This window comes from Mandrillus leucophaeus, unplaced genomic scaffold (assembly GCF_000951045.1).
Source record: "Mandrillus leucophaeus isolate KB7577 unplaced genomic scaffold, Mleu.le_1.0 Scaffold381, whole genome shotgun sequence".
In the NCBI taxonomy this organism is placed as follows: Eukaryota; Metazoa; Chordata; class Mammalia; order Primates; family Cercopithecidae; genus Mandrillus; species Mandrillus leucophaeus.
In genome coordinates, this window is record NW_012104043.1 from 358,113 (window position 1) to 372,588 (window position 14,476).

Genomic DNA, 14,476 nt, shown 5'->3' on the forward strand with positions numbered 1-14,476 from the left:
GGACGGAAGGAAGGAGCTCCACAGAAAAAAGATAAAGGTTTTTCCCATTTCTAAAAAATACATCCATTTTTTCCAGTTAAATGGACTGAAAAGTGGGAACCAAAAGAGGGAGCTTCTGACCAATAATTTCTTAGTACTTCAATATAAAGTCATTAATGAAATGTTTAAGTATCTTCTCATGGAAGACCTTCTAATGGAAGGTCATGAGGCCATTAAAATTATGTTACCGGCTGGGTGTGGTAGCTCACACCTATAATCTCAACACTGGGAGGCTGAGGTGGGAGGACTGCTTGAGGCCAGGAGTTCAAGACCAGCCTGGGCAACATAGCAAAGCTGCTGTCTTTACAAAAGTTAAAAAATTAGCAGGAGATGGTGGCACATGCCTGTAGTCCCAGCTACGTGGAAGGCTAAGGTGGGAGTAGTGCTTGAGCCCAAGAGTTTGATGATGCTTGAGCCCAAGAACCATGATGATGTAACTCCAGGAGACCTTGTCTCAAAAAAAAAAAAAACACATATATATACATACACACACACACACATATATGTATACCAAAAAAGATAGAACAAAATGTAAAATGGGCAAACGTTAAGTATAAAACAACGTATAAACAATGTGATCCAGCTGGGCATGGTGGCTTACGCCTGAAATCCTAGCACTTGGGGAGGCCAAGGCTGGTAAATTGCCCGAGTTCAGGAGTTCGAAACCAGCCTGGCCAACATGGTAAAACTCTGGCTCTACAAAAAAATACAAAAATTAGCTGTGTGTAGTGCCATATGTCTGAAGCCCCAGCTACTCAGGCTGAGGTGGAAGGATTGCTACAGCCTGGGAGGCGAAGGTTACAATGAGCCAAGATCACACAACTGCATTCCAGCATGGGCAACGACAGGGTAACACCCTGTCTCAAAAAAACAAAAACAAAAAACCAGTATGATCTCATTTTTTGTAAAAGAATACATTTGCATGAAAAAATAATATACATAAGTGCTAGCTATTACTCTTAAGTGATGGATTATGGAAGATTTTCACTTTCTTTTTATTGTATGTATTTTTGACATTTTCTACAGCAAGCATATATTTACTTTTGTTAAAAAACAATTTTTAAAAAGGGATGAACACACAGCTAATTATTTTACCCTCCAATCATTTTTTATCCTCTTTCACGGTACTCTTAATACAATTTAATACAATTAATTTATTACATATATTACCTTTTCCTTAAAAAACTTCCAGTTAGACAAGCAGGAGATGAAAATATCTCTTGGATTTCCCTATATTAGTAATAAGACACTGGTTAAACCAAATCACATGGTATACATACACACAGCCTCTTTATAGCATGAAACATGATAAATACAACATCTTATAACAATCCTTCTAACCTCTCCATTTGTCTCCTATCTGTACGCATATTATCTTGGCTTCCAAAAGTCCATTCTGTTTGGTAAATCTCAAAATTTCAGTGGCAAACATGGGAAATAAAAAAGTTTATACATACTAAGCGAAGCCTCAAATAAAGAGGAAAGGCTTGATTTATGGTCAGAACTTTCTTGAACAAACAAAATACTCCCACCCCACCAACTATGCAAGTCCTATTTATTTCTATTCCATTGAAGTAGAAACAAAATAAATTACCAGAAATTAAATGGGGGAAGAAGTATGCTGAGTTTCATCTTAGCAGTAGTTGTACAGTTCTTAATTATTTATGCTTGCAAATTATGATGCAATTATTTTGTGCAACCATTTTGTACAATCATTTTCCAGAATTAGAAAGTCATACTTTAAAATATTTCTAAAAGATGATGCTTGTAAGAATAGGCAGGAGTTCTATAAGACTGTAGGAGTTCTATGGTTTAGAGAAGAATGGTACAAATTGTTTGGCTAAGAATAACAGGAACACAAACTAATGGTTCCAGTATCGAATGGGACTGGGGAACACTATAGACTGTATTTTCTGGCCAGAGAGTCACAATATACATAAACAGAGGCCTGGAGAAGCCCTACAGTAAAGAAAGCTGTCCTCATGGAGCTTACATGCTAGCTGTGATAGTTAGTTTTATATGTCAACTGGGCTAGGCCATGGTACCAAGATATTTGATCAAATATTATTCTGGATGTTTCTATGAAAATATTTTTTTAGACAAGATTAACATTTAAAACAGTAAACTGAGTAAAGCACTTGAACGAGTAAATAAAAAGAAAGCACCTTCCATAATGTTAGTGAGCCTCATCCAGTTGAAGGCCTTAAGAGAAAAGGCTGAGGTCACCCAAAGAAGAGGAAATTCTGCTTTTAGATTGCCTTCAGACTTGAGTTGCAACATCAACTTTTCCCCAAGTCTCCAGCCTGCTGGCCTGCCCTACAGATTTTGAACTTGCCAGCCCCTACGATCTCATGAGACAATTCCTTAAAATAATCTCTCTCTCTCTCCCCTCCATAGATGGATAGATGGACACACAGACATGATAGAGACAGAGATAGAGACAGAAATACACACATATCCTATTAGTTTGTTTCGCTGGAAAACCCTGACTACAAAATCTCATACTGCTGTGCAGAACCAGTTTGGGAAATGATACTTGAGAGTGTTATATAAGCAGACAGTCAGACTGTGGGATGTACCTTTTTGTGCTATGCCACCGTTTAGTCTCCACATCAGCAATCCATCTCTTTACAGTCCCTTCATTCAGTGTAGGAATTGTCCTCTTCAGATTAACATAGGAATTCTGTAAACAAACAGGAAAGTAAAATACAATAATTTAGACACATCAGAGATAGGTACTCAACTTTTAGGTACACTCTAGAGGGTAAAACTGACTTTTAAATACGGGTAATACAGCCCTGGGACAATCACAAAGTGATACTCAACCAATAAGTAATCAATCATTTGCCTGGTTGCCACTTTCTTGTCCAAGGGGGCTTAGACTGAAAGTAAATTTCTCTGAGGGCCTCAACACTCAGCACTTTATACAAATACAATCAAATTAAACTGAACATCAGACAGCCTTGAAGGGAAGGGAAGATCCTGAAAGCGCTGTGTGCAGAAGTGTGAGGAACTCGATTTCACTTGGTGAAGTAGGGCTGGGAAGTTACGGACATTTTATTTGCAAGCCCATGAACCTTGGGGTCTTTCTTAGTACTGGCCTGCAAAGTCATTTTTAGAATCTGCCACTCTGTTGTTTGCCAGGATACTGACAAAACATCACTGGCAAGCAGCCCCCAAAAGGTAAGTAGAGTCTATGGAAATCACACTGATTAGACATTCACCAGAGAAAAATTTGCTGATTTTTGTGGGAAAATACTGATGTAGTTTAGATAATAAAGGATCAGTAATGTCCAGCTATCCCCCAAAAAGTCAGCCTAGTAAACCGATGATTTTGGAATTCACCAAACTTGGATACTAGAACCCTTAGTTTTGCTTAAAATACCAGGTTATAGAACACCTGGAGATCTATTTTTACCTCTTTCTTTATCCAGAGCAAAATGCTTTGATTCCCTCCAGCAATCATTATTAACTCCTTTTCTGAGGTATGGCTTTCTGAAAGGATGCACAAAAAGTAAGAGTGTTAGAAAGTCATTTGGCACAAACAGGCATGTTCAATTTAAATAACTTCAAATTCTTCTTAAACGTAGTCATCTTAATAGACAAAATACATCCTCCACCAATTACGAAGCTGAAATACACATACTTTGGAGTAAAGTCTAGTTGGCAAACATACGTAATTCACAAGGTGGACATGAGACATCAGTTTAATATACATAATATAAATATTTATATATAAAATGCAAATATTTGATTAGCTAAATGCTATCAGTTTAATTCAACTCCCATTACCTTTTTTTTTTTTTTTTTGAGATGGAGTCTTGCTGTTGCCCAGGCTGGAGTGCAGTGGTGCGATCTCCGCTCACTGCAAGCTCCGCTGCCTTGTGGGTTCACGCCATTCTCCTGCCTCAGCCTCCCTAGAAGCTGGGACTACAGGCGCCCGCCACCACGCCTGGCTAATTTTTTTTTATTTTCAGTAGAGACGGGGTTTCGCCGTGTTCGCCAGGATGGTCTCAATCTCCTGACCTCGTGATCCACCCGCCTCGGCCTCCCAAAGTGCTGGGATTACAGGCGTGAGCCACTGCACCCGGCCCAACTCCCATTACTAAAAACCATGTTTTCAAGATTTAACCAATGACGCTGGCTATAAAGAATATAAGTACTTTAAGCCCATGTAACTGGTTATAAGGAATCAAAGATAATACATGCTGCTTAAGAAAATAACTCTACTGTTCGTTTTCCCACAAGAAATGAGTAAATTTTGTCACTTGAGGTCACCACTAAGCTTTCAGAAACAAGTAACAGAAATGCTCCAAGGTGCTTCTACAGTGGAGTGTTTCAGAGCTCAGACTGAGGTCATAAAGGGCACCGGTTTGACTCCAGACAAACCACTTACTGGCCATGAGTAAGTGGCTAACCCTTTTCTCTCCAAGTCTCTTTATCCTCCAATAAAACAGAAGTGGCAGAATACACCTCCCAGAACCGTTACAAGGATTGGTGAGATAACACAAGTAAGTGCTGAGCGTAGTTCAGTGCCAGGTATATGTTGATTGCTCATTATTCTGAGGGTTTTATATGACTGTGGATCAACTTAATCAGGGCAACCAGCCACCACAGAATTAGTTAAGTCTCTTGCAAACTGGAATGAGAGCTGCATATGCCTCTGAATCCATTGTCTATTTTATCATTTAAATTCACATTAATCCTAATCTGAAGGAGTAATACAGAATAATTATTTTGCCTCAATAAATCAGACTGACTCTTGAATTGTTTACCAGCAAAAAAATGAAACCAATATTTAGAGAAACTCCCTTCATAGTCATATACTGCTTTCTTTGCCGCATTACCCAGTTAGAAAAATCATTTTCTCTAAAAAGATACTACGCCAAACCCTATGTTCCTATAGAATTTACCAAGTTTGAGTTCTTCACTTGATGATACTTTCACAGGAAGCGGTATCAGCTGGTCAAGTGTTCCACCGTTTCCCAGTTGTCCGTCTTTTCCAGAACCAAAGGAAAAGACCTTTCCCAAATCAGAAACATAGGCAAGCGTGTGCCACCTATTAAATAAAAGCACATATGGTCAATCCTTAATTATCCACAATGATGAGAGTGTTTAGCAATACAGTAAATTGCCAAAACTATGTTACCCAGTGAGAGTGAAACTAAACATCTCCTAAAGGATGAAAACCATCTGGAAACCAAGAAATCAACATGTACCTGAAAAGACTGTGGAACCCAAAGGCCACTCAAGACCATGATGTCATACTTTGGCGAATGGTGTTCCCTTTGTTGGAACAAGCACCTCCCCTTGCCCTCTGCTCATTTTTCAACCTCAGTTTGAGTCACCACCACTTGGAAACCATCTGAGTCCCTTCTCTTCCCATCCTGGAAGACTCAGTTGAGTTCCCATTTAATTTCTCAAAGACCTTTACCACACTGATTTCCTATTTTGCTTGTTTGTATCTCCACTATACTGTTGTGTAGCAAGGAATCTGCCTTGCCCAGAAAGGTCTGGCTGGTGCCCAGTTCCTGGGAGGTAACCTCTAAACCCACAGAATTTCCCAAGCCCTCAGACCTACAGGAGGGCAGAGCTGGAGATTAAGTTCAACTACCTGGCAATGATTTAACCAATCATGCCTCAGCAATAAAATCCCAATAGAAACCCTCAATCTAGGCTGGGTGTGGTGGCTCATGCCTGTAATCCTAGCACTTTGGGAGGCCAAGGCAGTAGGATACTTTGCGCCCAGAAGTTTAAGACCAGCCTGGCCAATATAAGGAGACCCTATCTCTACAACAAATTTAAAAATTAGTTGGACACGGTGGCATGCACCTGTGGTCCCAGCTACTCAGGAGGCTGAGGCAGGAGGACTGCTTGAGCCTGGGAGGTCAAGGCTGCAGTAAGCCATGATAGCACCACTGCAGTGCAGCCTGGGTGACAGAGTGAGACCTTGTCTCAAAACAAACAAACAAACAAAAACAAAGAAACAAAAAAAAAAACAACTCTCAACTTGGGTGAACTTCTGTGACTGAATGGCAAATTATGTACATCCTGTACTGTCTCCAAAAAAAAAAAAAAAAAACCCAGAAAAAACAAAAACAACTCTCAACTTGGGTGAGTAAATTTCTCTGATTGGCTGGCAAATTCTGTATGTCCTGTCACATTATCAGGCCAGAAGAGATAACACCATCCACCTCCTCCAAGGGGAGATGACAGCCACAAGCTCAGCATTTGGAGCCCTCCTAGACCCTGCCCTTATGTTTCTTCCTTTCACTGGTACTAATTTGTATCCTCTTCTTGTAATAAATGTGACTATGAGTATAATAGCTTTCAGTAAGTTCCCGAGTCTTTCCAGTGAATTGTCCTGTTAGTAGGGGTATTGCCCTGATGTGCATTAAGACATCTCCAACTTGCCTCCTTCTCTTGTAACACATGCTACTCAAAAGGACTGTATGTAATGAAGAATCTAAAGAGGTAATAAGACTGCTTTGGTTAAGAGATACTGAATGAGGTATCAATATTGAAGAGATGTTTGTTTGGTGAACAGACTCATATTCCAGTAATTTAGTCTACCTTAATATTACCCATCTATGTAATTCTACTCCAAGATTATAAGAAAATCAGACTGAAAGTATGCATGTTAGTTTTTTACAAGAATGGTTTCAATAAACTAACAAATGAACCCAACATTCAAATACAGTCTGAATTTTGCTCTATGTTTAGTGAGGGAAAAACTGCCCAAAAGAGTAGTGTACACGGGGGAGAATTTTTTTTAACCCCATCAACTCCCAATATCCCCCTGGCAAGACGTGCACTGATATATCTGATGACCAAAAAATTAAATAGTGGCATGGTGGCTCACCCCTGTAATCCCAACACTCTGGGAGGTCAAGGCAGGCAGATCACCTGAGGTCAGGAGTTCAAGACCAGCCTGGCCAACATGGTGAAACCCCGTCTCTACTAAAAACACAAAAATTAGCCAGTTGTGGCCGGGCACGGTGGCTCACGCCTGTAATCCCAGCACTTTGGGAGGCCGAGGCAGGTGGATCACAAGGTCAGGAGATAGAGACCATCCTAACACGTTGAAACCCCGTCTCTCCTAAAAATACAAACAATTAGCCAGGCATAGTGGCAGGCGCCTGTAGTCCCAGCTACTCGGGAGGCTGAGGCAGGAGAATGGTGTGAACCTGGGAGGCGGAGCTTGCAGTGAGCCGAGATTGTGCCACCGCACTCCAGCCTGTGCGATGGCGCGAGACTCCGTCTCAAAAAAAAAAAAAAAAATTAGCCGGTTGTGGCAGTGCACGTCTGTAATCCTAGCTACTCCAGAGGCTGAGGTGGGAGAATCACCTGAGCCTGGGAGGTGGAGGTTGCAGTGAGCTGAGCTTACGTCACTGCACTTCAGCCCGGGCGACAGAGCAATATTCCACCTCAAAAAAAAAAAAAAAAAACCTTTAAATAAATCAAGGAGTCTGAGCAAGACATTTTACCTTTATTTTCTAAAAAAGAGCTGTGAAAATTAAACTTTTCAGGAATATTTCACTCAAACCATCACTGACTATGTCTTATACTTTACCATGATCAGCACAGGCTACAATGAAAGAACTCTGGTAATTAAAAAGTATGCTGGCCGCAAGGCATTGTGAGAGAGGGTGATTACATTAATGAATAATCCTTTGTGATTCGCGCTTTACTTTTCCCAAATAAACAATGACTTATTTTTCTTAAAGACAAAAGTGCACCTGAATAGTTACAAAGGTATTTTCACTAAAGAGACAGCAGAAAGTGAACTGCATCTGCTCATTAAAAACAACAACAAAGAAAACAACCATGTATAGTAAAAGGGGTATTACGTTTACCTAAATAATATAAATTAAGCATTTTCACTGATTTGAAAATGTTTGATACTTAAATCTCAAAGAAACTGATAGAAATTTTATTAAATTACTATCTAGTTTACTGTAGTCATTTTATCAATTTTCATTGATACTTTACAACTTACCTTCCACATGCTATCTGAGTCACTCTATTCCCAACAAGCTCAGCCACCAAACAGGGTCTTAGCTCATTCTGTGTTGAATTATGACCAAGTTGCCCATGTTTTCCAGCACCAAAAGTAAACAGCAGCCCATCCTGAGGAAAGGGAATGTCATATCAGATGCTAGAGAAATAAAATAAAAAAGTAGTATTCACTGATGCAAAGTGAATAACTAATAAAAAGCACTGTCAAAGTAAAGTTCCTAAATATCAGAAGGACAGTCCTACATGTAGGAAGTGATGACCTTTCTTCCCTGGGAAACACTAGCTTCCCATACAAAATGTTCTTCTAAAAATACAGCCAAAAAGAGACAAGGGTACACCCACCTGTGTGAGCAGGGCACTGTGAGAGCCACCACAAGCGAGAAATTCAACTTTCTGATTGTCTAGTGCTTCAATAAGGGAAGGAGAATCTTTACCTATGTAAGGAAAAAAATAGCTGAAGTGACCAAAAGGAAATGCTGAGTTTCACACTGCAGTTACCTGGACTGCTGCTTCTCAACCCAGCAACAACAGTTCTCGTGATATTCTGACAAGAAAGGCTCTATGTTGCCATGTTTAGGATCAAGTTCTATGCCTCAGGGTGAAGGTGGGACCAGTGGCCAAAAGGGTCACACTTAGGGGCACCCACCTGTGAAAGGGTCAAACCACGTCCTAAAGCCTGTTCTCAATTCTGACTTCATTCACTTTAATTGCAGCACATTAGATATTTCCAATACCCATCTAGAATTACTTTTAATGAACATAGCAATTCCTTTTTCTTTCAAATTATCTACTAGTGTCATCACCTCACACTACCTCTTCTTTTCTTCATGATTATTTTCATGTCAAAGCACTCAGAGATTCAGCCAAAGTAGTTTAATGGCTGCTTTATTCTCTTCTCTCCTTTAAATATTTTTCTAACACTGACTTATTGGCTATTCTGTGTAATGAGCATTGCACTGTGTCAGAGAGAAATGAGTAACCAGTGATCCAGGGAAATGCATACAGTACCACAGCTGGGTAAAGGAGCAGAATTTCTTACACCTGAAAACTCTAAATGAGTTTTTTGGGATCATGAGAAATTTTACCATCAGCTTTGTTCAATAATGGAAATTACATGTTTCTTCATGTGTGTTTTTGTGTGTTTACAGACATAATTGATACCTTATAGAATAAGATCAGGATATGTGATTTCTTAAATATAATTTTAGTATTCTTTTGTAATAATACACTAACAGACTTTAAGTGCAAAGGCTTTAAAGGTCATCTCATACAAACTTGTCACTTTATAGAAAAAGAAAATGAGGTTTAGAGAAAAGTTTAGTGACTGGGCAAGGCTTGCAGTTTGTAAACTGCAAAGTGGGAATCAGAATCCAGGTTCTCATCCCTAATTCAACGCCCTTTCCCATCTCACACACAGCTCTGAAACATGTCTCAATTACAGTAACAACTTCCACACTACCCATGCCTCTTGGACTGATTCTGCCCTGAAGACAGGGAGGTAATCAGGAAGAGTACTGCAAATCAAAGTGAAGATTTGAACCATTATTTGACAGGGAGGTCCATTCAATTCATCTAACAAGTGTAAGTGTTGGTGACAGGAATCTGAGAATGTGTTCCATACTCTCAGTGTGGCCCAGGCCTAGTTGTCCAAATTCATTTTTTCCCCATGAATAAATGTTGCCAGACATGGATAAGGCCATGCTGTGGGCTTCTCCGGCAGAAATCTGAGCCAAGGGTACTCCTGCGAGGTGCTCCACAATCTGTGGTGTGGTGGTTGAGGGAAATTTCCTTCCAACTCCAAGCTGCCCATGCAGGTTCTGTCCCCAGGCAAAAAGCTCACCACCTTGACATAAACAAAGTAAATGCTGTTTTATTCCATTTAAAATGCAGCAGACATTACCCTAAAGCATGATGCATGCTCTACATAGTATAATATCACAATATTGTACCTTTGCACTGATGGTACTCTCAGTTCCCCTATGTCTGACAGAAAAACATAGAATCTTCTCTTTAGCAGTGACAGTTACACTTCTTTATCCCTCACCTCAAAGGTGAAGCTATTTGAACATATTAAAGAATATCTTCAACATCATAAATTTGATTGTAAATCAAATTCAAGAAATATTTACTGTAAAACACTCAGAGGATGGGCCCATGAAAAACAGACGCAATCTACCTCTGCGAAAAACCCTAGAGCTACTGTTTTCTCTATCTCCCTCCCTTTCATGTGCCTAAAGATCCCAAATAAACAACTGTAAAATTCATCTGAAATTACAAGATCCCAAATCAACAACTGTAAAATTAATTTCAAATTACAGTTGTTCGAACGAGTCAGTTTCTTCTTCCATTAACTGAATATATGGAGCACATTTTTTAGGGAGTGTTCTTAGATGTTATCTGATAGAGCTGACAATATCTAATAGAGTCTTAAAAAATACACCAGAGAATTAAGGTTTACTGGCATCTCTTTGCAAGATACTGTGCAGGATCTGGTGGGAAGCAGAGCCTCTCCTTCACACACAATTTTCATGCACCTGTCAACCACCAGGAATATAATGATGAGTATGACCAGCTTATTTTCTTGTTTCCCCAACTTTTATTATTTCTGTACTGTGATTTACTAGTAATAAACTCTGAATATCCCTTGTACATACACGCCTCTAGACCCTGGGCTTCTTAAAGGCAGGGTGTGTGTGTTTCATCTTCATAATCAAAACACAGTAGATAATATGAAATATTTGTTAATGAATTAATGAAGTCAAATGATCAGTTTTTTCCAATACAAGTTCATACTATCAAATCTCAACAGGCTTTGAAATGAAGGTCAATACTCACTAATTATTAACTTCCCTTGAATCCCAGATTCTATTCAGTTTATGAACATGCTTACATCTGTGCTATATATTAACAAAAATTCCCTTGACTCTGAATTCCCTTCTATTACCCTACTGCTATCTTAATTATTCCATTCACAGTACATTTCTTTTTTTTGAGACAGGGTCTCGCTCAGTTACCCAGGCTATAGTGCAGTGGCACGATCATGGCTCACTGCAGCCTCAAACTCCTGGGCTCAAGGGATCCTCTTGCCTTACCCTCCCAAGTAGCTGGGACTACAGGTGCAAGCCACCACGCCCAGCTAATTTTTAAGGTTTTTTGTAAAGATGGGGTCTCCCTATGTTGTCCAGGCTGGTCTCAAACTCCTGGCTACAAGTGATCCTCCTACCTCAGCCTCCCAAAGTGCTGGGATTACAGGCATTAGCCACCAAGCCTGGCCTCATAGTCAAGTTTCTTTAGGAAGTAATTCATATTCACTGCTTCCATTTCCCACCATGACAATGTCCGATAGAAAATGGGAAATATTACAGGGTTAGGGAGAATCCTTGAATTCAAAAGGCAATGTTAAAACATATCAGAGGCCTGCAGCTTGGCCACAAAAGGGGATTCTGAGCTGGAAGAGTGGAAGTTGGAAGAGTGTTAGGAAAAGGGAAGCAGTTTCTGGAAAAGGGTGACCCCAGGCCTGGACCAGCTGTAGAGAAAACAGTTTTGATTATTCAGAAAATTTTCACTGTTTCATACTTGAAAAATAAAAACATCATATCAAATTTAGGAATAGTAATTATGGAAACCTGAACATTTTACAGATCCAAGAATTCTCTCATTATGTATTTGCTTTAAGAATAGTATTCGGAACTATATCAAATTTAAAACTGTATTTCCGTCCTGTTACAAGTGAAATATAGACATTCTACTGGCTCCACATATACACACATGTATTACTTCTACAAAACTATTAATATTACAGAAAAATACCTTTTGAGAGTGCAAGAGAATGATAATCTCCACACGTGATCTGAATTATTTTTTTTTCTTGTAAAATGCTTTCAGACCTGATGAAGGAAAATACATTTTGTGTTAATCGCCATAATGAAAGTTACAACACGGATTTCAGAACTATTAATAGTATTTAATTAGAAATGAAGCTCAAGAAAAAACTTTCAATTTATTGCATCACATTCAGTACATGTAAAATTATTTTTTAAATACTGCATGTTTTAATTAGTGGTTTAAGAAAAAACATGCATTACATAATTATAAAATACTACACAAACAATAATTTTATGATGCAGGAATAAATGCAAGATGAAAATGAGTTCTAATTCATATAATCTACTAGGGAAAAGTCTCAAATCATTTCATGATAATGTGTATTTTTTCTAGGTTAAAAACTTTTATTTCCAGAAATTGAACTTACAGAACTATTGTGAGGATCAAATGAGTTAATGAATGTGAAAGTCCAATTTAGGGCTAGGCAGACTATTTAATCATTTTCTTTAAATGCCAAAACAACACAAGATACCTGCCCTGGGGGACGTAAGGACTTTACTGGTCAGTTCAGAATTTATCATTTACTTAAGATGCTACTATATAAAGCAGGGGACAACAATCAGATATGGTAACATTTTCCTACAAAAATTATTGTCTTTTGATTAAAATTAATTTTAATAAAAGAAAAAAGTTCCCTACCTTAGATGTTTCATGTTGTAGTCATACTCAAATGGTTTTCCATCTGATGAGAGAATCAGCATGTGGTCTGCCCCTTGGTCCACGGAATGTATCTTCATGTTTTTTCCTAATTTAATGCATTCTACAAAGCAAATCCAACCAGGAACTATCATCACTTTGATTATTACCCACTGTATTACTAATTTCATTATAATACACTTAAAACATCTGGGAAACATTTCAACTAGACAAGCTTTGACTTACCATGAACTTCTCTTTAGAAAATTCTGGTAGGCAAAGCAAATTAGGAATGACAATTGTCTTGACGTATATATTTTTTTTAATTAGAAAGAATACTGATTTATACTTTGTTGTAAATGGAACATACCCTTAAAATATCCAATTAAATATCTGCTTTTAGGTTTTTGTTTATTAAGTGAAGACAAATGAAATTTGAAATGACAAAGATGAAAAGGTCTATAAGAAAATATAACTTTAAGACAACATAACTCATTTCAAGAACAAATAGATTGTGTATTCTGAAACACATTCCTTTCTCCCAAAAAGCAAATAACAGTAATAAACACCTCCCAACAGTTCCCAATAGAAGCCAATGCCTATATTCTTAAAAAGAAAGTTTATGTTTGGGGTACTATTTTTAAAGAGGATGCTGTTGAAAACATTTTTCACTGGCATTAGTGCACATTTGGCCCTTTCTAAAGTTAAGAGATTTTAAACTGTCCACTAGTTAAAATATACTCTTATTTAATTCGTACACAAAAATTAAACTAGGATAGTTTTGGGACCTTGTTTCATCTTCAATGTTAATGAAATAGAATCTATTCATGTGAAAATCTCAAAGCACAAACCATATTACAAATGCTAGGGGAACCAAAACAGTTTGGTAATAAGAAATGGCCCAGCGGACCTATGGTTTCTTTTAAAGAGTCTCAGCATCTCAAGTCAGTTGAAAAAAAGGAAATATTAAGAAATGGTATTGGGACATCGGCTAAGTATTTGGAAAAGCAAATAAATCTAGCTCCCCTCCTACCTCAGTACTTAAATTCCAAGCATACGAAAAATTTCAACTTAAAAAAAAAAACAAAACCTTAAAATTACTATAAAGATGAGTACATTTTAAAAAATATTGGGAGTGTGGATAGGTTTCCAACCTAACATAAAATCCGTAAGTCTCTTAACAGACAAAAAATCGATTGACTACCCCCCAAAAAATGCACAATAAAAAACAACATCCACAAATGGCAAAGTGAGAAAAATATTACAACATGTACAATGGGCAAAAGGCTATTCTTATTCAATACTCAAATACCTCTTCCATACAAATAAGCAAAAGATTTAACAACTCAATTTTTTAAAACCCAGGCAAAGACAAACAGGCAGTTTACTGAAAAAGGAATGCAAACGTCCAGTAGTTAAACGCAAAATAAACTCGCAGCAAGATACCAATTTATTCACTCCACAGATGGGCAAAATTTTAAAGAACGTGGGCAATTATTTCCGCCACTTCGATGAGAATGTGGAAGTGCAACTGAAGGCCAAGGTAAAATCCCATCACTGTGAATGGCTCCCAAAGTTGGAGTAGTGACTACTTTCTCAAAACTAGTTAGTGGAAAATGTGGCGGGCGGGGGACGGAGGGACAAACTTGAACATAAACCTATGAGAAAGCCAGACTGGCTAAAAGAATGAAGATGCTGCCCGCATGCCCCGCACCGGCCACTTTGCTGAGTGGAGGATTCCCTGGTCGCCAGCATCCCGCTCACCCCGCACCCGACACGGACCAGGATAAAAAAGCTCAGGTGCGCCGTCGGCGAAACGACCCGAGCCAGGCGCGCGTCTGCGGCCTTCTGGGCTCTCTTCCCTCAGACGCGGACCCCCGACCGCCCGCCCCTCACA

General features: G+C 38.7%; 1 protein-coding gene across 1 annotated transcript in view; it reads right to left on the reverse strand.

Annotated features, from left to right (window-relative positions):
• HERC5 (HECT and RLD domain containing E3 ubiquitin protein ligase 5) overlaps positions 1 to 14,476 on the reverse strand; it is a 68,724-nt gene that overhangs the window by 41,243 nt on the left and 13,005 nt on the right. Inside the window, exons 3-12 of the mRNA XM_011990763.1 lie at positions 14,362 to 14,470; positions 12,583 to 12,703; positions 11,869 to 11,945; positions 9,680 to 9,901; positions 8,401 to 8,492; positions 8,039 to 8,169; positions 4,953 to 5,098; positions 3,458 to 3,534; positions 2,619 to 2,722; positions 1,210 to 1,269 (exon numbers count right to left, since the gene is read on the reverse strand). Coding sequence (XP_011846153.1) covers positions 1,210 to 1,269; positions 2,619 to 2,722; positions 3,458 to 3,534; positions 4,953 to 5,098; positions 8,039 to 8,169; positions 8,401 to 8,492; positions 9,680 to 9,901; positions 11,869 to 11,945; positions 12,583 to 12,703; positions 14,362 to 14,470 — 1,139 coding nt within the window. The remainder of the gene's footprint in view (positions 1 to 1,209; positions 1,270 to 2,618; positions 2,723 to 3,457; positions 3,535 to 4,952; positions 5,099 to 8,038; positions 8,170 to 8,400; positions 8,493 to 9,679; positions 9,902 to 11,868; positions 11,946 to 12,582; positions 12,704 to 14,361; positions 14,471 to 14,476) is intronic.